General features: G+C 40.9%; 1 protein-coding gene across 3 annotated transcripts in view; it reads left to right on the forward strand.

Moving 5' to 3' along the window:
* The window catches only part of LRGUK (leucine rich repeats and guanylate kinase domain containing), a 130921-nt gene that overhangs the window by 75800 nt on the left and 33463 nt on the right, over window positions 1-21658 (forward strand). The window contains exon 16 of one of the 3 annotated variants that reach the window (XM_023207812.3): window positions 20116-20255. In XM_023207812.3, the coding sequence (XP_023063580.1) occupies window positions 20116-20255 (140 nt within the window). Of the gene's footprint in view, window positions 1-6256; window positions 10196-20115; window positions 20256-21658 lie in introns of those variants that run through there. The other 2 variants (XM_026454372.1, XM_026454373.1) reach the window with 2 other exon arrangements.

Genomic DNA, 21658 nt, shown 5'->3' on the forward strand with positions numbered 1-21658 from the left:
GTGCTGTTGGCAGGAAGGTAAAATGGTGTTGCTCCTGTGGAAAACGGTATGGAGCTTCCTCAAAAAATTAACAATAGAACTGTCCTATCATCCAACAATCCCACTTCTGATCTACCTCCAAAAGAATCGAAGGCAGGGTCTCAAAAAGAGAGCTGCATACCCATGTTTTTAGCAGCACTATTCACAATAGCCAAAACGTGGAAGGAATCCATAAAATAGAATTTTGTTTGACCTTAAAAAAGGAAGGAAATTCTGGCACATGCTACACATAGATGAACCTTGAAGACATTGTGCCAAATGAAATGAGCCAGTCACAAAAGGACAACTATTTTATGATTCCACTTACATGAGGTATCTAGAGTAGTCAAGTTCGTAGAGCCAGAAAGAAGAACGGTAGTTGCCAGAAGCTAGGGAATGGGAGTGGTTTAATGGGTACAGTTTCAGTTTGGGAAGATGAGAAGAGTTCTGAGGATGGATGATAGTGATGGCACTGTGTGAATACACTTCATGCCACTGAACTGTACACTTAAAAATGGTTAAGACGGCCGTGCGCGGTGGCTCATGCCTCTAATCCCAGCATTTCGGGAGGCCGAGGTGGGTGGATCACGAGGTCAGGAGATAGAGACCATCCTGGCCAACATGGTGAAACTCTGTCTTTACTAAAAATACAAAAATTAGCCAGGCATGGTGGCACATGCCTGTAATCCCAGCTACTCAGGAGGCTGAGGCAGGAGAATTGCCTGAATCAGAGAGTAGCAGGTTGCAGTGAGCCAAGACTGCGCTACTGCACTCCAGCCTAGCATCAGATCGAGACTCCATCTCAAAAACAAAAACAAAAAAAAAAATGGTTAAGATAGTCAGTGTTGTGTTATGTGTATTTTGCCACCATAGTAAATTTTAAAACTTTTTCTTGATGGACTGAACCCCATTCACACACTGCATATCGTGAAATGTTAACCCGAGACCCTGGCTGTTTTGCAAGTATGTTCAGCTTTGTGTTTTAGCAGTTGTGACTTTTTGCCCAAATAGGATTTTGTTTACCAGGTTCCATCCTGGCAGACTGAGGCAGGGCAGGTCATGATCTTGCCAGACTTCAAATCAATGCTGTTTTGTAATTTTGCACACTTCTCCCAGGTTGAGGGCCCCTGGTGTTTTGGAATGAGGTCAATGTGAAACTGGTAAAAATCAACAGATAATGGCTGAGAATTTCCTTCTCCATATGTCTTATAGGAGATGAAGTGACCAGGGTATGACCTGCTGACTAGAATGTTTGTGGAGAAAGTTTGACCTGTCTGAAAATAGACAGGAATGGAGGACTGGAGGACTATGCTCAGTCTACGAAGGGGGCATTGGGGGGCATTAGATTAGGAGCGTGTCAGTGTATTTATCCAGCCCTGCTCAGAATCTCTGCACTGGGCGTCGGTTCTTTAGACAGCCATCTCTATGGAGAAGGGCTGTGTAGTGTACCTAATGAGGCTTCTGTAGCTCAGTAGAAGTTTCTCTTGAGGAAATCTGGCTCCCCTTGCCTTAATTCTTTGCTAACCAAGCAACCTTCTGATCTTTAATTTGGTCCCATCAGGTGGACCTGCTCCTGTGGGGGCTGTACCCTACGTTACTCACCCTGCCCTGATCCCTGAGCCAGGCTTGTCTCCATTGTAAATTAATTAATTGGTGTACTAGCTTTTAAATCAGCCTCTTGTGGGTTTGGATAAACATGAATCAGTCCCCTGAGCCTGACCAGCTCTGAGTCACTGAGAACAGTGTGTTTCTCAATCTGAGGTGGCCACTAACTAGTGGGGCTTGAACAAGACTTTGCCTCAACAGTCAGTGAGAATCCATCTCTGTATCTTTTCTTATTCTACAACTATCAGGAACACTGGCTATTGGGTGCAGTTGCCATTTGGTAAATTAATAGACCAGATAATGTGTGCATAGAAAAATAGACTTTGATTTTAACGGGTATAATGAAATTTTATTTATTTGGACTAATGAGGTCAGGCTTGGCTGATTTAATGAAAAGTGTGAATTACTGAATTTGTAAAAATGTGATAGCTCTCAGTTACGTTTCATAACTGAAACTGAGCCATCTAGTTATTGACTAATAGAATTCCATCTTTAAAAGGTAGGTAGGCAGATTTGTAATTAATGTATCAAATCACTAGCCTCAAGGCCCCTTTCTTTTTTGGGCATGTTTAGTATTTTGAAAAACAATGTGTTTTCTAAAGCCAATCACTTTATCTTATCTAGACAATTTGCTGAGGAAGTTACTTTTTCCACTTGTGGGTTTAAGAATAAGCTTGCACATAAAGTAACATTGTAGAGGCCAGACATTATTCAAGTGAGTATCTAAAAAGTTCTAATGGCCATGGTCCTTATTAATACACATTTAATGATGTCTCAAGTGGGACAAGAAGGAGAGCCGATGTTCTTCCTGAGTCTCAGGGCTGTGACACAAGGTGCCAAAGAGTTGGAGCCAGATGTTTACAGGTTCAGTGCACAAGAGTGGGGACAACCATAATTACCTTAAAACGAGTGTCAGTGTGTCTGGAGTTGGTTCCTGCAGGTGGGTTCGGGGTCTCGCTGACTTCAAGAGCAGAGCTGTGGTGAGTATTCCAGCCCTTAAAGATGGTACGGACCCGAAGAGTGAAGGGTAGCAAGGTTTATTGTGATGAGCCAAAGGACAAAGTGCCCACAGCATGGAAGTAGACCCCAGTGGGTTGCCGCTGCTGGTGGGGGTGGCCAGCTTTTATTCCCTTATTTGTCCCCTCCCATGTTCCCTTTCTGTCCTATCACAGTGCCCTTTTCTCAATCCTCCCTGCGATTGGCTACTTTTAGAATCCTGCCAATTGGTGCGTTTTACAGAGCACTTATTGGTGCATTTTACAAACCTCTTGTAAGACAGGAAAGTTCCCCGAGTCCCCACTTGACCCAGGAAGTGCAGCTGGCCTCACCTCTCATCAGTACTCCCCAGGAAGGGACCCAGAGCCCCAGCAGAGTCACAGTCATGTGCCCAGCTGGTGCTTCACCTCATTGCTCCTGCTCTGAGCTGGGTCACTCTGATTTTAAGTTCTATAATTTAGATATATGTGTATAAACACATTACTCATATAAATGGGACCTCTAGAAATAAACAATAGTTTTAGTACAATGAATTTTTTTTTAAATAATTGAACTGTCAAAAGGAAGAAATTGAAATAAAAAATATTTACGATCCTGTGAAAGACAGCTTTGAGCAATTAGAAAACTGGACTGGAAATATGAAGCCTTGGTTTTCTATTCTAAATCTAACCAATAACCATTAACTTGATTGGAGAAATAATTTTGAGCTCCAATTTCTTAAAATAAAAACCTATATATAATGTCATGGTGCACTATTAGAATCTGGCTGTCCAGAGCTGAGGTTTTTCCCAATTGGATTAGGCATCACTACAAACAGAAATCTTATGACCAACACCATTGTTTTTCTTAAAGTGGTAATCCTGTATCAATGCAAACTGAAAATTATTCCCAGATATCTGAAGTAGTAATATATAGCTTTATCTTTTGTAATTTTACATTGCTAATTTGTAACTAAGAATACAAGCTGAATTTCTATTCTTAACAATGAGAATGGAACAGAGCGATAAAAGGAAGTACAAAGTTTATCAGTTCTGAGTGCAGCATCTTTCAGCCTGGACCCAGAAATATAAACTTTCACCAATGGATGGATTAATTGAATTTTCACTTAATGCATGTATAAAATAGTAACTTTAGGTACACAGTGATCATAAACCCTTGAAATCTTCAGATATCCCCTTAATTTAAAATATATATTGACCGGGCCCTGTGGCTCACGCCTGTAATCCAGCACTTTGGGAGGCCGAGGCAGGCAGATCACGAGGTCAGGAGGTTGAGACCATCCTGGCCAACAAGGAGAAACCTAGTCTCTACTAAAAATACAAAAATTAGCTGGGCGTGGTGGTGTGTGCCTGTAATCCCAGCTACTAGGGAGGCTGAGGCAGGAGAATTGCTTGAACCAGGGAGTCAGAAGTTGCAATGAGCTGATATCGCAGCACTGCACTTTAGTCTGGCAACAGAGTGAGACTCCATCTCAAAAAAAAAAAAAATATATATATATATATATACACACACACACACACACACACACACACATCTTATTTTCCCTATTGTAATGTGAATAACATTTATTTCTAATACCCAAAAACTTAAAAAGCACAAATAAATAAAATAGTTTCTATAAAATAAGGAAAAAACTATGTTCACAACTCAGTATTAAGGGATGTCTTTCTTTCCATTTGTCTCTAAACAACCTACTTCTGGGATAGTGCTTCCAGTAAAGCTTTTAGAAAGCTGGACCAACTATCACCCTGAGTTCTTGCTATATAGATTATAAAATAAAATTATATTTGCAAATCATTATTCTGACTAATGGTAGAAAGAAATGATGATGGTTATGATGAGTCAAACAGAGGAGAACTGAGCAGTTGACTAGTCCATAAAGTTTCCCTTTATCTTTAATAAAAGGCCTGGCATGATTTGCCAAGTTATGTCAATTGTTAAATTGTAAAAGTGGGGAACACATCCTTGTATGTCTGATTATAGTAAACCAAGAGAGATTAAGGAGCAAAAGAAGCTTTAGCACAGGATTTCACTGTTCTGATATTTTTCCACCTTTTTAAATTAATTTTATATTTTGGTTAAAAAGCATACCATAACATAAAATTTTATGTTTTAAAATTTAACCATTTAAGTGTACAATTCAGTGGTACTAATTACATTCTCAGTGTTGTATAACCATCACCAATACTTGTTTCCAAAATTTGTCATTACCCCAAACAGAAACTCTATACCCATTAAACTGTTACTCCCCTCAACTCCTGGTAACTTCGAATCTACTTTCTTTTCTCTATGAGTTTGCCTATTCTTGATATTTTCACAGTTTTATTTTTCAATTTAACCCTGTTTCTTGTCTAAGCTAGTATTTCAGTTATAGCTGTTATAAACTAGGGAGTTCTAAATGATGAACAGGACATCCCCTCAGAAACCACACTGAGGGAAGCCTTTCTTTGCTCCCACCTGTCCCACCTTCTCCCTAGAGAACACCAGTTTGATGGGATGCAAAGGGTGCGTGTCCAGACTAGGGGCTCAGTGAGAACCCAGCAGTGCAAGCTCATCCTGCGTCAGTGGAGGGGATCGGGGGCTGGGAGCCTGGTTTACCTCTGGGGAATGGATCACTCCGGGGTCACCTCAGAGGTCTGATTTGGGTTGGGGTCTCTGAGTATCAGATCTCCCCCAAAGTGAGCTGAAACTGGCTTCTTCAACGCTGCTCCAGACTGGTGTACCACCTCTGACCGCTCCACATTTCAGAGCTATGTCCTTAGGACTGGGGTAAGACGGTATCTGGGCCCCCAGAATCCATCTAGTGAACAAGTGTTCACTGAATGAGTGCCTGCTGGATGATGGCATCTGTGAGACTGTCCCTGAGATCAGTCATTCTGAGAACTTGGTGTCATGGTGAATGGAGGAGGACCCCCTCTCTGCAACACCAGCATTGCTAGTGGCCTCTGAGAGCCATTTTTGAAGGCAAGGTAGATGTGGAAATCCAAGGGGAGGCCTGGGGATGTGAGTGGGGGGATAGCAGCCTGGATGGGGGTCCTCAGGAACAGCTGCTCTGAGCCATGCTGCTTTGTGATTCTGTTAGGCTGATTTTTTCTTTCCTTCTTGCATTCATCACCCATTTGCTCAGTTCCTGCCCCTTTGCCAGGTATTGGTGAATAGACACAACACTTCACAGAGCTCATGGCTTATATAAAGGGGCTGCCGTTAAACAAGGAAACAAACCAGTGAGACTTCATCTGGCTTGGATGTGCATCCTCTAGTTTCTACCATCAAAAGCAGCACTGATACTCTAAGTTGGTATAAATTTAAAATCTCATTCACTTGGAAAATGTCTCACCGCCCACAAACCTGGATGTAAATTTTGGTTCTATGAATGAGAACCAGACATAAACCTCTTATGTTTATTCATTGAAGTTTATGTTTTCAGTTGACTAAAGTTGTTCTAAGTTCCACAAAATAAGAGAATTATAGACACTTAGTATCTCCAAGGAGAAGGGAAGGTTAAGTTCTCCTATATGTGTAATTGTATTCCTTTCAAGGGCCTATGTGCATCTAACAGAGGAAAAGATGTTTTTCTTATTAATTTCTAAGCAGTTAGTTAACTTCTGTTTATAGTCAACTTCTTTTTATATTAAAGCAGGAGCTCCCTCTGGCAAGAAGACTCTCTCTGAGGTACCAGCGCACCTGGTTCCATCTCCCAGGCGCTTGGCAAAACTGCAAGCAGATGGCCAGATGACAGAGCATCTCTCTGGAATGCAAATTCATGCCAAGAACCTAGAAAATCAGAGCCTAACTCCTGCCCAGAACCAACCGCTGGCTCATGATGGAGAAACCCATCAAAAAGAGCTTTCTCCTAACAGCCATCTCAATCCTGAGCTCCCTCAACGCCTCAGTTCATCGGCACTGGGTCTTCCTCAGCAGGCCCAGGACCGATTCCTAAACCCTGCGGAAGAGGATGTCCAACAATCAGATCTTCCTCTAAAACAAATAGCCACTGAGACAGATGTCCCTGAGGTGAAAGCCAGTGAGGTGGGGCAGTCTCCCACCGCCCCTACCCTGGTGCCTCCTGCGCACCCTTCCCCTCCCCTGCCCGGCGGCCCTCAGCCAAGCCAGGATGAGGAGTCAGGGGAGGCCCAGGTAACCCCCAGTGGCCGTCCTCTGTCTGAACCTCCACAGGCACCTGGCCCCACTCCCCACAGCCCTCAGAGAATTCACGATGAGGAAATTGAGTCAGACGAACATCCACCCAGCAGTTCCCACCATGACCCTCCAAAAGATTCTTCCCACCCTGACGTGGTGCAGAAACTTGCTGGAGATTCTCAGCAAACTCTGAAGAAGGAAACCTCCAAACCGGAAGCCATCAGGGTCACTACCCCTCCCCCAGAACTGTCACATCCCCAAGACTTAGCAACAGATACCAAGCAGCCCCAGGCCAGGGAAGACCCAGCGACCTTGCTTTCTAGAATCCGGCTGGCTCCCACTCGGCTGCCCCAGCCTCAGGTGCTGGCTCCCCTCCAGAGCAGGAGGCCCACACCCAAACTCCTATCACCCAGCAGGGAAGAGGCTTTAGGAACAACCTCCGATCAAACCATGACTCGCTCTCCCAGGCCTCCACCAACCCGGGAAGCAGACACCAGTAAACTTCCTCCCATCAGCCCTCCGCACTCAAAACCACCACCAAATCTGAACCCCCAGGCAGCCCACAGTCCTCAGCAAGTCCAGGAAGAGAAGCTCAGTGAGGTGAAACTCCCTCTTATCAGTCCCCCCAGCCAGGAGCAAGCAGCACCGCATCTCCTCAGTCCTGCCCTGGAGGAGGCGGCTCAGAAAGTGAGGCTCCCTCGCATTCCTGCCCCTCTCCCGGAGCCAGGGCTGCCCCAGAACTCGGGGGCTCAGCCTGATCCAAGGCCTGGAAAGGAAAGGAAAGCTCCCCAAGCAGGCGGCTCCTCCAGGAGGAGGATTCCAGACATGCAGGCCCCACGCCACAATCAGGGGCCACTTCAGCAGACAGGGGCTAGGAAAAAAAAACTCCCCATCCAGAAAGGGACGGCTGGAGGACTGGTACCTCTGGAAGAGGCACCGCCTGGGAGCCACCAGCCAGCCTCGCAGCTAGAACCCCTCCATCAGCCAGCTCCCGCCATGATGCCGGACCATCCCAACCCCAGCCCTTCTCTTGTTTCTTGTCTAAGCTAGTATTTCAGTATATAACTGTTACAAACTAGGGAGATCTGAGCAACCAGGGAAGCAAATTCCATACACCAGAAATTCCTGAGCCCCCCCATGCCCAGCCATCACCTAGAGATCCCCAATTACAAGAAGACAAAAAACAACATAATCTCAGAAAAAGGGCCCATACCGACCTCCCCACAAATGACCTGGCTCGGAATGTAGATGTGTCCAAACAAGGGCCATCTTGGAAGAGACAGATTTTTGGAGGATTATGTCAAGAAAATAGAATTCCCGTCAATGGCGATCGGTCAGCTCAGAAGAGCCAGCCCTCACCCGGGAGACCCCTCCAGAGGGAAAGGGCCCCTGCGGAGTCGCTACAGGATAGCTTGGCTCCTGTGGAGCATCCAGGGAGAAAGGGACAGGTTCATTGAAAGGGCAGGTCTCAGAGGAGAGACATTGCTTCGCAACCCCCAGAGCAGGACAGTGAGCCCCCAACCCAGCAGCCTGTCAAAGACACACCAGCCCATCAGGGAGAGGTCAGGCCAGAGAGAGCTCTGTCCAAAGGCACAATGCACTTGATTCCAAGCAGCAAACCAAAGAGAAGCAAACCTGAAAACATGGGGCAGTGCCACAGGACAAACGCCCCGTCACTCCCCAGAACCAGGTGTCTGCTGTGGAGCAGGGCAGCTGGAAGGGAAGACTGAACACCAGAGGCAGTCATCGCACCAAGGTTTAAGCCATCCCTGGAGCCACCAGCTCATTAAGGTCTGGGAACCCCAAGGCAGTACTGTCAGAGAACGACCAGCTATGGCTGGGTGCTATGAGTCTCCACACTGGCTTCCTCCTGAACCCATGGTCAGCATAGGTGGAGGGGCTGTTCAGTGCTGTCCAAACCTTGGATTCCTGGAAGGCAGCCAATCTGCACTCCTGTGCCTCTTCTGCTGTTGCCGTCACGCCTGGAAGAGCAGCTGTCCCAGAGGGATGCGGCTTGATCAGCTGCTGCCACCAAATTCGGCTGTTCTGGAAGGCTGGTGCCAGCAAGTAGCCTTTGTGTCCAGACACGAATCCAACCTGAGTTCCAACTCTGACTGAAGCAGGGCCATATTGCCATTAAGTTTTGTTCTCTTCATAAGGAAAATTCGCTTCTAGACTTCTAGAAAATCCTTTTATCCCTCTTGCATTATTGAGGAGTTCCAAAGCAAAAAGAACTCTTGAGGCAGGAAGACTTTGCTGTTCCTGGAGATTCCAAACCTACAGTTAACTTGCGGGAATCTTCTGTAGGGAAGAGGACATATTTTGCATGCGTGACGCTGTGATCAAATGCTTCAGATTCGTCTCGGCAATATGTTGCCTGAAACTTATTTTGCTTGAAATGTATTTCAAAATGAATACCTTCCTTCTATCTCTGGATAGAAATCTCATGTAAATTAGCCCATGCCTTTATTATGCCAAACCATCTGGTTGAATCAATTAAAAGAATTAATGGGGAGAACATTGAAGTGAATCAGTTGCTCATTTATTCATACCATCAGGATTCTTTCGCTGGCAAATGATAGAAGTCCACTCTAAGCCAGCTTGTGTGACTCTATCAGAAGGGGGTAGAAGATTTCATATGACCAAACTATGGGAAGAGCAGGGCTACAGCAGGTCTCAGAGAGACTGGGGGCCAGTTGTGGAACATAACGAGGACTCTAGTCATCTCCTGGACTCTGGTCTAGGACTCTCACCACTTCTCATCTCTGTTTCTTTCTCCATGTTGGCTTCATTCTTTGGACTACAAATGACTCTTTCAGTTTCTGCACGTGTCGGGGAACAAGGCCACCAGCAGCTCTCAAGCCCACATCTGATTTTACCTCTGGAAGCTCCCACTACTGTAAAGGGATTAATTTGAATGAATGTTCATTAATCCTAATCCAGAGAAAGTCTTGTTGGCCTAGCTTGGTTTAGGCACTCGTTCTCAATACAATCTACTCTGGCAGGGACCAGGGTTACCTTTAGACATACCTATTGAACCAACTCCTATGTATGGACACTATACTCCACCCAAAAAGAGGATTATTGTGACCAAAACAGACAACCCAAGATATGACTCTTAAAAAGCTACAAGATATCTATTGACCACTTACTGTGTACACAGCAGCACGCTAAACTGTGTGTGGTATCTCATGTTTAAAAATATAACTGATGATTAAATGCCTTTGTAAATATATGTTATCTTACACAAAAGAGAGGTGTCTGAGAAACTATGAATTTCAAATGTTATTTCAAGGGCAGTAAAAGAAATTGATATTTTAGAAATCCAGGATATAGAAATCCTCTGGCAAAATGAAAAGCATATATAATGCCAGTAATTACCCTCTGATTTATCTGATTTGTCCATTATAAAAATAATACAGTTACTGTAGAAAATGAATCATTTATTCCATTCATTTATTTATTTTTACTAAAAGTGTGTTTATTTTTACTAAAAGTTCATTCATCCAACAAGCATTCATTGAGCACACTCTATGTGCCAGACAGTGATGGTTGCTAGATAAGGTGAGGTGATGAGGATACTTCAAGAAGCTTTGTCTTTTATCAAGGGAGATAGATCAGAAGGTTCATTATATTAATAACGCCATGTGATGAGGGCAGCTGAAGGCCCCACACTGTGCTAGGCTATATTTTGCATCCTACAGATAGGATGTTAACTTTTCCAGACTGTCATAGAATACCAAGGAAGGACACTGAATCTGGCCTGGGATACAAACATTGGATCGTGAAACACTTAGAAGAGAAGGTCGACCTTCAGCTTAGTCTTTGCGGTTGCAGAATTAGTCAGCAGACTGATGGGGAGAGGAAGTTTTCTTAGCAGAAGGAACCACGTATGCCTAAGCAGAGGCACGTGCAGGCATAGCATCTTCTAAGGACCCGAATGCCAGGAGAGGTGTGGGTCTATATAGATCCAAAGTCCCTTTTGTGCTACGCCAAAGAGCTTGGAAACTTGCTCTTTAACAATGGGAGCCACTGAATTTGTATCTGAGAGGCATCTCTCTGGAGGGTGAATTTGAGGAGAGCAATACAGGAAGCAGGAGGAGTGGCAGGGAAGTTATTGCTGTAGTCCAGAAAAGAAGTTAGGCCTGAAACAAGGCTGTGGGGCAGGAATTGTCAAATTGGGTAAATATTTAGCTTGGATGTCGGGGAGGGCAGATTGTGCAAGAGAGGAAGAAAATTAAGATAATTGCTCATTTTCTATGAGGTGGGTGTGCGGCACTTTAGAGTTGTCCATGTCTCATTTAGGTGAAGAATTTCCAAATTTAAAATTACTTTTAGAAATGTATAATTTTCCTCTTTGGGCGCCTGTTTCTGAGGCTCCTGAAGGCATTTGTGGTTGCTTTTCCATTAGGGTACAAAAGGGAAGTGATAAGCCAAATTTTTGTTATCACTTCTTTATGTTTCTATTATTGTTTTGGTAGTATACATTCCTAATGTCTTAGACTCAATGGAACTGGACAACATTTTGTTTGTGGTCGGAGGAAAGGAGTGGAAAAGAGTATCAACGAGAGGTCTTTAGTGCTATTATTGATTTCCTTGGTATAAGGGAAACCTCTGATTTTTACACATAGAATAACAATGTTTAAAATTTGCCATTTTCCATCTATATTTACAAAGTTCCTATCATTCCCATTTGATATGTTGCTCAGCAAGGTGATCTTTATAGGAACAAAAAAAATTGTGGCTTATAGTTACTAGGTTAGAAATACCATCTTTAACTCCTTTAAAGAAGACCGGCACCTAATATTCAAATCAATGGAGTTAATAGTGCCCCTTGGCATGAAAGCCTTCCTCAAATATTTAAAGAGCTAAATCAGTTATTTCCAAAACCTCAAAAGATAATTGAACAAAGGGCATGATTGGGAAATTCACAGAAGAGGAAATAAAAATGTCCAATAGATATGTCAAAACGTATTTAACCTCATTATAAGTTAAAACAGGATAGACTTTTTTTTTTGTACTGAATTGGCAGATGAAAAACAACTTAATGCCTACTGTTGGCGAGGCTGTGGGTAAAGGCACTTTCTCTGTCTCAGGAGAGAAAGTAAATTGGCACAATTTTTCTGGAACACGTTTTACAATTTTCTGTCAAAGCCTTAACATTTTGTACATCTTCAGTCTAGTAATTAGAATCTGACGATTATCATAAGGAAATCGCTTATGTGCAAGGATATTCATATCAGTGTTTTTTAATGATAAAATCTAGAAATAATCTAGCTATCTAATGGGATTTTAGAAATAAGTTATGGTATAACTATATGCTGGAATGTTATGCTGTCATTATAATCATGTCGTAGAATAATATTTAATTGGAAGAAACTATTTATCGCATAGTAAGTAGAAAGCAGGTTAATGAGGTAGAGCCAGTATGGCTCTAGTTATTAGCTCTGGATTATGGATTCTGCATAATTTTTATTTTCCCATCTATGCTTTTTAGTATTTTTTAAAATTTTCTACCATGACCTATGTTTATTCAGAACAAGTTATATAGAATTAAATTTAAACACACACACACACACACACACTTTGAAGAGCTGTCATGTGAAAGCAATAGCCTTACATTCTGTTTTGATTTGACATCATGAACTTTCTAAGAGTTAGAGGTGATTTGCAGAGGAACAGACTGACTTGCTCCAGAAGTTAGATGCTCTGTTATGGGAATCTTATAGAAGGTCTTCATATGTTGGGTGATTAGTTGGACTGGCTAAAATGTAAGGTTCATTTTATGATCTAAGATCCTCTTACTGCAACTGACTCCATTTGTTTGTTATGAGGAATCCTGTTTTATTAAATGTAGCGCTTAGTACTAGAAAATTACATGTACTTAGTACTCCTTAGATATGTGGCTTTCAAAGTTTTATTGACCAAGATCCATAATTAGAAGTATACATGTTACAATATCATGACCCAGTAAACACATACATACCTGGCAAAAAAAAAAAAAAAAAAAAAATGTGTCATAAAACACCCTTACTATGGTGATAGATGACTGATATTTTCTATGGTGCTGAATTTCAATTTTTAATATTCTGGTCGTGGCCTCCTAAATTGATTTCACAATTTTGTTTGCAACCTGCAGTTTGGAAAACACGGCACTGAGTGCCCTAGAGCTTTGCTTTGATGTTGTCCTTACTTGGAGGCCTGTTACCAGACTGCCTCCCTGCTCTGGTTGCCTTCAAGTGAGGTTGGATGGGTTTACATCATTTATACTGAATTCTGCTCTGGGACAAGGATCTGGTGTATTGGCAGTTATGTTCTTTTTCAGTGTTGGGGCTCAGGATAAGATACACCCAAAATTCATATGCATACATTTTATATAGAGCTTTAAAAAAAAAAAAAAAAAAAGGTACTTCAGAACAATCTTGATCAGCTTACTTCCTTGCCTTTTGCTCCATGACAAGTCTGAAAATCATCTTATTACCATAAAAGATCCACCAATTTCCACTTCAGATAATTGCACTATTTGTATAGTATGTAGCACAGTGTGTCTGTAAATGAATTTAATTGCATAGTCCAGTTTGAAAGACATAATTCTAGAAATCACTTTTCTGTATTGACCAGGCATTCAGAGAAGAGGATAAGAACGGCCTAACCATTTCTGTGTTGATGACAGATAAATGGTGTTACAAGATCAAACCTCTAATCTTAAAACTGATTATAAGCATGCAGTCATGATTTGCAAAAGCTGAAGACCTTTTATTACAGATTGTAACCTTAGAAATTCATGATTGCAGATAACACTAAAATTCAAAATAATCCTTGAAAATTCCAGTTGCATTACAATCTAGCCATGTGACCTTGGGCAAGTTTCAGAGTTCTCATGTATAAAATGGAGGTAATAATAGTACCTACCTCAGTGTTTTTAGGGGGATTAAATGAGTTAGTATACTTAAAACCACCCAGAACAATATCTAGCACACAGTAAGTGCTTCTATGAGTAGTGTTTGTTCATATTCACATGAAAACAGCAAAAATGTTTGCGTTTCCCGTTCATTGAAAGATGACGACACTGTTCAAGCTGGGTGGAAATATTTGGTAAATGAGATGGTCTTTGTGAAAATTATTTTTTAAAAATGTGACAACCTTGATTTAATTAAGGAACTTAAAATTAGAGTAATATTGGAAAGAAATTGTAGTTGAGCAAAATATTACGTAGACCAAGAGGTTCATCAATGGGCATTCCTAGGGAGCATTGCAGTTTGGAGAAGTGGGTAGGGAAACATCAGTTCTGAGATTATTATGAGTTTCCATGTGATACACACATAAAAGACCTGTAGTAACACCTGGCACATAGTACATGCTCAATAAATGCTATCTATTATTTTTACTATGATTTCATTATTGATAAAATCAAGATCATTTGTATTCTGGGTTTCAGATTGGTTAGTGAATGCTGTCAAGTCACTGGTCCAGATAGTAGATATTTTATTTTCTCTTTGAGACTCAGTTGAGACAAAGACTAGCTTCTACAATTACCATATCTATACCCCCTTGGTGTCCTAGGATAAAAATAGAAAAGCAAAGTGAAGAAAGAGAATGTTTTTGCTGGAGAAAGTGACCAATGAAGTTCAAAGATGTTATTCTTGAAGGATAAACCCTTAGCAATCAAAGATCATGCTTAGGGTATGGGATTGGGTGGAAACCCCATCAGAAATACAGTTATTTGAACATGTTAGTAGAAGGAAAGGAAGTCTTTAGTGTGTATTGAAGCTTCCTGATGATGTATATCCTGTTTTCTGCCAATCATTGCTACCCTTTTCCTCTTTTCTTCCCCAAATTCTTCTATATTAATGCAGATCGTATATAGCAAGTTTCCACTCTTGAAATTTACCTGTTCTATGTGTTTTATCTTCTTTAAAGTGTCAATTAACTACTTCATTATATATTCATCCATTTTTTTTTTTGAATTCTGGGCCTTATTGCTCTATGTTTTAATTGGAACATTCTTGATGCAAGGCCCAAATATTGACCCATTAGTTCACCTCCACTGAAGACATTACAATGCATGAAGTTTACTGGAAAAGAACATTTTTGTGCTTTATTTGCTCTTATGAATGTAAATGAGTATATTTTCCTTTTTCTTGATATAGAAATTGTTTTTGTTTAAATAACTAATTATTTGATTAGACACTCAAGAATATAGCACTTCACTGTTAGCATGGTTTAATAAATGTATTCACTTTACCATATATAACATGACTATTTACAACATTATTACTGTATTTTCTTGGACTTATGTTAGTTTTCTACTCTAAAAGTTTATTTTGCTATGGAAAATTATCATGGATACTATGCAAAATTATTATTTTTCTAGTTGATATTATTCTTTTCTTGGAAGCACAGATAGACAAGACTTTCAAGATGTAATTCTGTCCTAGAAAAATAGCTTCTTTTGCTACCTTTAGTTTTGTGATAGCACTTCCTAATAAACTAACTTTTGTCTTAATTTTCCACTACAAATTATCTATCATATTAAAAATATTTAAAATTCGATAGCAGATTATTGTGTTTTCTTTTAAGCTCTTTTTTGTGACTACATATTTCAGTATCAAGACTTAAAGAGATTTTAACTTTACAGGTATTTACATCATATGTATATATGCATTTAATCATTGTAGGTATGAATTATTCTTGTTAGTTTTTCCTTTAAAAAAAAAAAACCCTTGCTATATGGTTTTGTTGTTGTTGTTGTTGTTGTTGTTGTTGTTTTTAGATGGAGTCCAGCCTGGAGGACTCCCAGGCTGGAGTCTAGAGTGCAGTGGCACGATCTCAGCTCACTGCAACCTCCGCCTCCCGGGTTCAAGTGATTCTCCTGCCTCAGCCTCCCGAGTACCTGGGATTACAGGCACATGCCACCATGTTCAGCTAATTTTTATAGTTTTAGTAGAGATGGGGTTTCACCATGTTGGCCAGGCTGGTCTCCAACTCCTGACCTCAAGTGATCCGCCTGCCTCAGCCTCCCAAAGTGCTGGGATTACAAAGCCCCATTTGAGTAGGGGGAAAAAAAATAAGTGATTCTGAAGTCATCTGTGCATCTGAGGACTTTTTTTTTTTTTTTTAATTAAAGCCTATTCCCAAGTCATCCATTTCTAAGTGCTTTCAAAGAGAGATCAGTTCTAGCGTTGATACATTTTTTTTTTTTTGCAAGGTTTTATTTAAATGTCAAAAGCTCAAAAGCTCATATTGAAAAGTAATCAGTCGTATTTTTGGACAGGAGAATGACTAAATTGCCTTGCTATATGAGAAATCTTATTAATGTAGAAACACCTGTCATTAAAATAGAGATTTTGTTTTTCAAAATATTTATAATCTGACCCCCAAATGGTAAGTTCATCACTAATTATTGACCTGGCTACATGCCTGTGATACCAGATCATCAACATCTTCTATTTTTAACTTTCCTTAATGCAGTAAATGGCCCTATTTAGTCTGTTTGATGATATAATGTTAAATATACATACAAATCTTTTATTCTTAGGTACATGGCCTCTACTGCTTTTGGTGTTTAGTTTGGATTTTATGCTTATTCTTTTAAAATGTTTTATACAAATATTATTTTAATTTGTTTGACTTCAAAAGAGTATGTCTAACATAAAAGATCTAAGCCATTTAGAATTAATTTGAAATGTGGTTCCAGTTGTTCCAGATACTTCATTTATATTTTCCTGCATTTGTAATGATAACTAATCCATAAAACAACTTTAAAAATCTGCCTTGGATCATTAAATTCATTTATGCTTCATTGCAGGTATTTAAATAAATTTAACTAGCATATATACTGAAGAACTTGGTTCTTTTTGTGGACTGTAAAGTAGTTTATATATATTTAAAATGTTGCCTCAAGGTTGACTTTAATTTAGATAGCTTGAATAAAATCACATTAAGAAAATTTGTCGCATGGTGTTCTAACATTGGTAATTATGGTTTTTTCCTTAAATTGGGAAGTAAGCTCTTTTGTCCATTGATGTATTAAGACATTAGACAATATATTAAGAACTGTATGAAACTCTTTATTATAGGAGTTCAAGTCATTAAAGTGGTAGTATTACAATGTAGTTTAATCATCATCTAAACACACTATCTTTACCCAGAATGTTTTGTTGCTGAGAAATCACTAAGACATTAAATTATTGGGATTATAGCTGCATTGTGTCATCAGATGGAACTTGACTTGTTTACACCACAGTACAGACAGTTTATGTCTTAGAAAACGGGAAAAAGGAACCCGGACACAAAAACTATATTTTGAATAAACTTTTATATATTATGTAGGATCTATTCTATGGAAATTATTTCAGTGAATATAGCTTTTATTTCTTTAAAGTATATCTTATTTATATGGTTCCAGTTCATCTAGTCTTTTTCCTAATGCTCTGTACTTAGAGTGACATCAACAGGACAAGGGTTTTTTTCCAAAAGATAAATTAGCACAGGATGCATCTCCTTCCTCGCTCGCTCTCTTTCTCTCTCTCTCTATCTCTCTCTCTTTCTGCCTCAGCCACACTGAATTCTTTACTGTGATGCAGTTATATTAAGGATACATCTATGTTCTTATACCAGCCACTTTTTCGGTCTGATATAGTTTCCCCCAGATGTTTGAATACTGTTCTTCTTTATGCCTTTTAATATGTGTTCAGATGTCACCACCTTAGGTGGACTTCCTCTGACCACCATGCCATCTCTCATGCTGTCCCCTCATCCGGCTTTCTGTTTCTTCATCACACTTGTCATTACCTGACATTATTTAATGTGTTATTTGTCTGACTCCAATATTAGCAAGTAATCCCTACAGGTCAAGAACTTTTTATTTACTGCTATATCCCCAGCATCCAGGGCAACAGCCAGCACATAGCAGGTGCACAATAAATGTGGGTCAAGTGACTTTTATCACAGAGATTCAACAGAGAATGCTTCTGCATGCAGTCATTTCATTTTATTGCTTTGTGATTAAACACAGTTTCTTTAATATTCCTTTGTAGATTGTTCTATTACCCGAAATTCTTTGGATATAGTCCTCACCCATTTGTTGCATCTGTTCAAGCTCCCTTTCTCAAGACAGGGCTTAGGTGGAACTTTAGACTTCCTTACCGTGATTAAATACTTTTACTTGTCTGCAACAACTTTGACCTTGTGTTATTGGTTTGGGATTGCCACACAATTTGGGGGGAGTTCAAGTTCGGATTCCAAACCAAAGTAGAGTCTGATTTCCCACAGGTGTTTCTGTTGTCTGGTTAGGTAAGAATCTGTCCCCAGACAAAGCCCCTACGTCTGTGGACTGACATTTCCAGATACCCCTTTTCCAACTTGTCACCTTTTCTTTTTTTTTCTTTTTCTTTTTTTTTTTTTTTTTTTGAGACGGAGTCTCGCTCTGTCACCCAGGCTGGAGTGCAGTGGCCGGATCTCAACTCACTGCAAGCTCCGCCTCCCGGGTTTACGCCATTCTCCTGCCTCAGCCTCCCGAGTAGCTGGGACTACAGGCGCCCGCCACCTCGCCCGGCTAGTTTTTTGTATTTTTTTAGTAGAGACAGGGTTTCACCATGTTAGCCAGGATGGTCTCGATCTCCTGACCTCGTGATCCTCCCGTCTCGGCCTCCCAAAGTGCTGGGATTACAGGCTTGAGCCACCGCGCCCGGCCACTTGTCACCTTTTCAAACAGTCCAGGTCTCCTCCTCCTCCTCTTTCTCCTTCTTCTCCTTCTTCTCCTCCCTCCCCTCCTCCCTTCTTCCTCCTCCTCCTTCTTTTCATTTTTTTTTTGTAGTTGTTGTTTTGAGGCAGGGTCTCACTCTGTTACCCAGGCTGGAGTGCAGTGGCAGAATCATGGCTCACTGCAGCCTCTACCTCCTGATCTCAAGTGATCCTCCCACCTTAGCCTCCCAATTAGCTGGGATAACAGGCATACACCACCATATCAGGCTAATTTTTGTATTTTTTGTAGAGAAGAGGTTTCACCATGTTGGCCAGGCTGGTCTCAAACTCCTGGGCTCAAGCGTTCTGCCAATCTCGGCCTCCCAAAGTGCTGGTATTACAGGTGTGAGCCATTGTACCTGGCCAAGTCAGGTCTTGTATGCCGAGCATGCAGGGTCTGTGGCTTCCCCTCTCAGACCATGTGTTCAAACCTCAGCCCCCGATGCCCTCTGACCTCTTAGCATCAATTCCCACTCCTCTGACTTTGAGTCTTCACTACACTTGTAGTATCAGAAAATTTTCTTTCTTGGTTTCTGCCTTACTATGTATTAAAAACAAAACAAATTTATGTTATACATTAGTGTTTTTCTCATCTTTGGGTGTGGGTAGTTTTCCACTTCTGCTCAGTCCATCATATTGACTGAAGGTACATGTGGATATCATTTATTTTAGCACTTTAAAAGCAATACTCCTGAAAGTGTTGATGCTCCCATATAGCCAAAGCTATTAACTCCTAGTCCCTCTGTGAATGAGCAGTAATACAAATTTATACAGTATTCTTATATTCTAGGTCTCTGAACATTCTAACGTCTTAAAGGAAATATTAGATATTATTTATGAATAAATTCTGTTAAACAGTGGCCTCAGGCTGGGCACAGTGGCTCACAGCTATAATCCCAGCACTTTGGGAGGCCGAGGCGGGCGGATCACAAGGTCAGGAGATCGAGACCATCCTGGTTAACATGGTGAAACCCCATCTCTACTAAAAATACAAAAAATTAGCTGGGCGTGGTGGCAGGTACCTGTAGTCCCAGCTACTCTGGAGGCTGAGGCAGGAGAATGGCATGAACCTGGGAGGTGGAGCTTGCAGTGAGCCGAGATCGCGCCACTGCCCTCCAGCCTGGGTGACAGAGCGAGACTCCGTCTCAAAAAAAAAAAAAAAAAAAAAAAAAAACACACACACAGTGACCTCATCGTTCCATTCTATTTCAAAGCCTCTTAGCATTGCATAGTTTATTTTCCTTTTAGCCTTTTGGACTTTCATCAAATGAAAAGTCATTATAAGGGTAATTTTTCAATTAAATATCTAGAAGCCACTGTTTTTGACATGCTTTACTTCTTTTGATTCTATTTATAAGTCTGAATTGATTAAGTATTGGGTATATTCAGAGGATATATCTATTAGGTGTTACAGACTGACTTTATTATTATGAGTTATTATTATTTTATTGTAAGATATATTTTTATTTTATTTTAAAGTTGAAATGCACAGACTTTAAGTATCTAGCTTGTTATGTTTGGGCAAATAAAAATATAAAACATTTCTATCCCTTCAGAAATTTCCTTTATATAATGGCTTTTATTTTAAACTCTATTTTTTTCTCCTATCAGATGGTAAGACATCCCACCTGAAATCTGAAGCTCATCCTACAAAGTATAGTTCTTCGAATATTGGTGATTTCCTGCATTCTACAGACAGAAACTACCTTGTTAAATTATGGGCCAAACTTTCAGCCAAAAAAACACCAGCGGTAAGGGAGGGATAGAAGGGGGGAAGCAACAACTGAGCTCTACACAATGTCAGACAAAGAGAGGATTTAATATTTTGAGACTAACAGATTTCCCCAAAATTATTCTCTCACTAGTGTCAGCTGAAGACAGGATGTTGCCTCTTTGTACATCCCTGAGAATAGACACTGGTTCTAAAAGTAGAATATTCAGTATCAGATTCTGTGAGTACCTTTCTCCCGGGCTCCCAGTGAAAATTCTGACATTCAAATCTTCCATTTAGTAAGAATAGAAAAGCATTACAAGAAAATTAATGCAGTGAAAGATGTATTTCAAGAGAAAACTTGTTGCTAGGTTATAAATTTGAGTATTCTTGGGCTGAGCCTGAAAAGTGAGTCCATTCAAAGATTCCTTGTTTTATAACTTAGCACTTCTTAAACCCATCGCATCGCTTAGTCCCAACTTAATTCTTTGAAAGTTTTGAGAAAGCAGCATGCACAGGAGTATTGAATGCAAAATTGGCATGGCATTCAGATTAGGTCATACTTGTTTTCCATCTGTAATCATTTTTATGTGATGATCTGGGAATACAGAGACTTACTTGCAATTGCAATTTGCTGCAGAAGCAACAGAACTTTGTTTTGGTTGTCAGTTCCTTGTTTGTGTTTCCTTAAGGCTAGCCTGTTTTTTGTTGTTGTTGATTTTTTTTTTTTAGACGGAGTTTTGCTCTTGTTGCCAGGCTGGAGTGCAATGGTGTAATCTCCGCTCACCGCAACTTCGGCCTCCCAGGTTCAAGTGATTCTCCTGCCTCAGCCTCCCGAGTAGCTGAGATTACAGGCATGCACCACCAAACCTAGCTAATTTTGTATTTTTAGTAGAGATGGGGTTTCTCCATGTTGGTCAGGCTGGTCTCAAACTCCCAACCTCAGGTGATCGGCCTGCCTCAGCCTCCCAAAGTGCTGGGATGACAGGTGTGAGCCACCACGCCCCACCAAGGATAGCCTGTTCTAAACAAATAGTTGCATCAAGTCAGAACCATTGGCAGTGTTCAGTGCCAATGGTTCAGTGGTCAAAAGAATCAGACTGATTACTGATTACTTCAGGCAAAAAGTCTCAGGCTGGGGCATATACAGATATAGTATAGCTATATACAGTTTACTCTTACTGAGTCATAATAGTTTTGGGTGTTCTAGGTGCGAGAAACAATATCTCTGCTTCTATTTCCTGCGTGTGGTGGCCCTCTCTCTCCTGGCTGGTCTCTTCCACTCGCCCACAGACTTTGCTCCCACTAGCTTGAGCACACTCTCATGTGCCATCCAGCCCCGACGGTCCAGGCCTCTTGGCTCTGTGCTCATTCTTCCCAGCAATTTCCTTCCGTGTCTTTAATTCAAGTTGCTGAAGGCAGGAGAATCTACCCAGCCCAGCT

Source organism: Piliocolobus tephrosceles, chromosome 8 (assembly GCF_002776525.5).
Source record: "Piliocolobus tephrosceles isolate RC106 chromosome 8, ASM277652v3, whole genome shotgun sequence".
NCBI classification, from domain to species: domain Eukaryota; kingdom Metazoa; phylum Chordata; class Mammalia; order Primates; family Cercopithecidae; genus Piliocolobus; species Piliocolobus tephrosceles.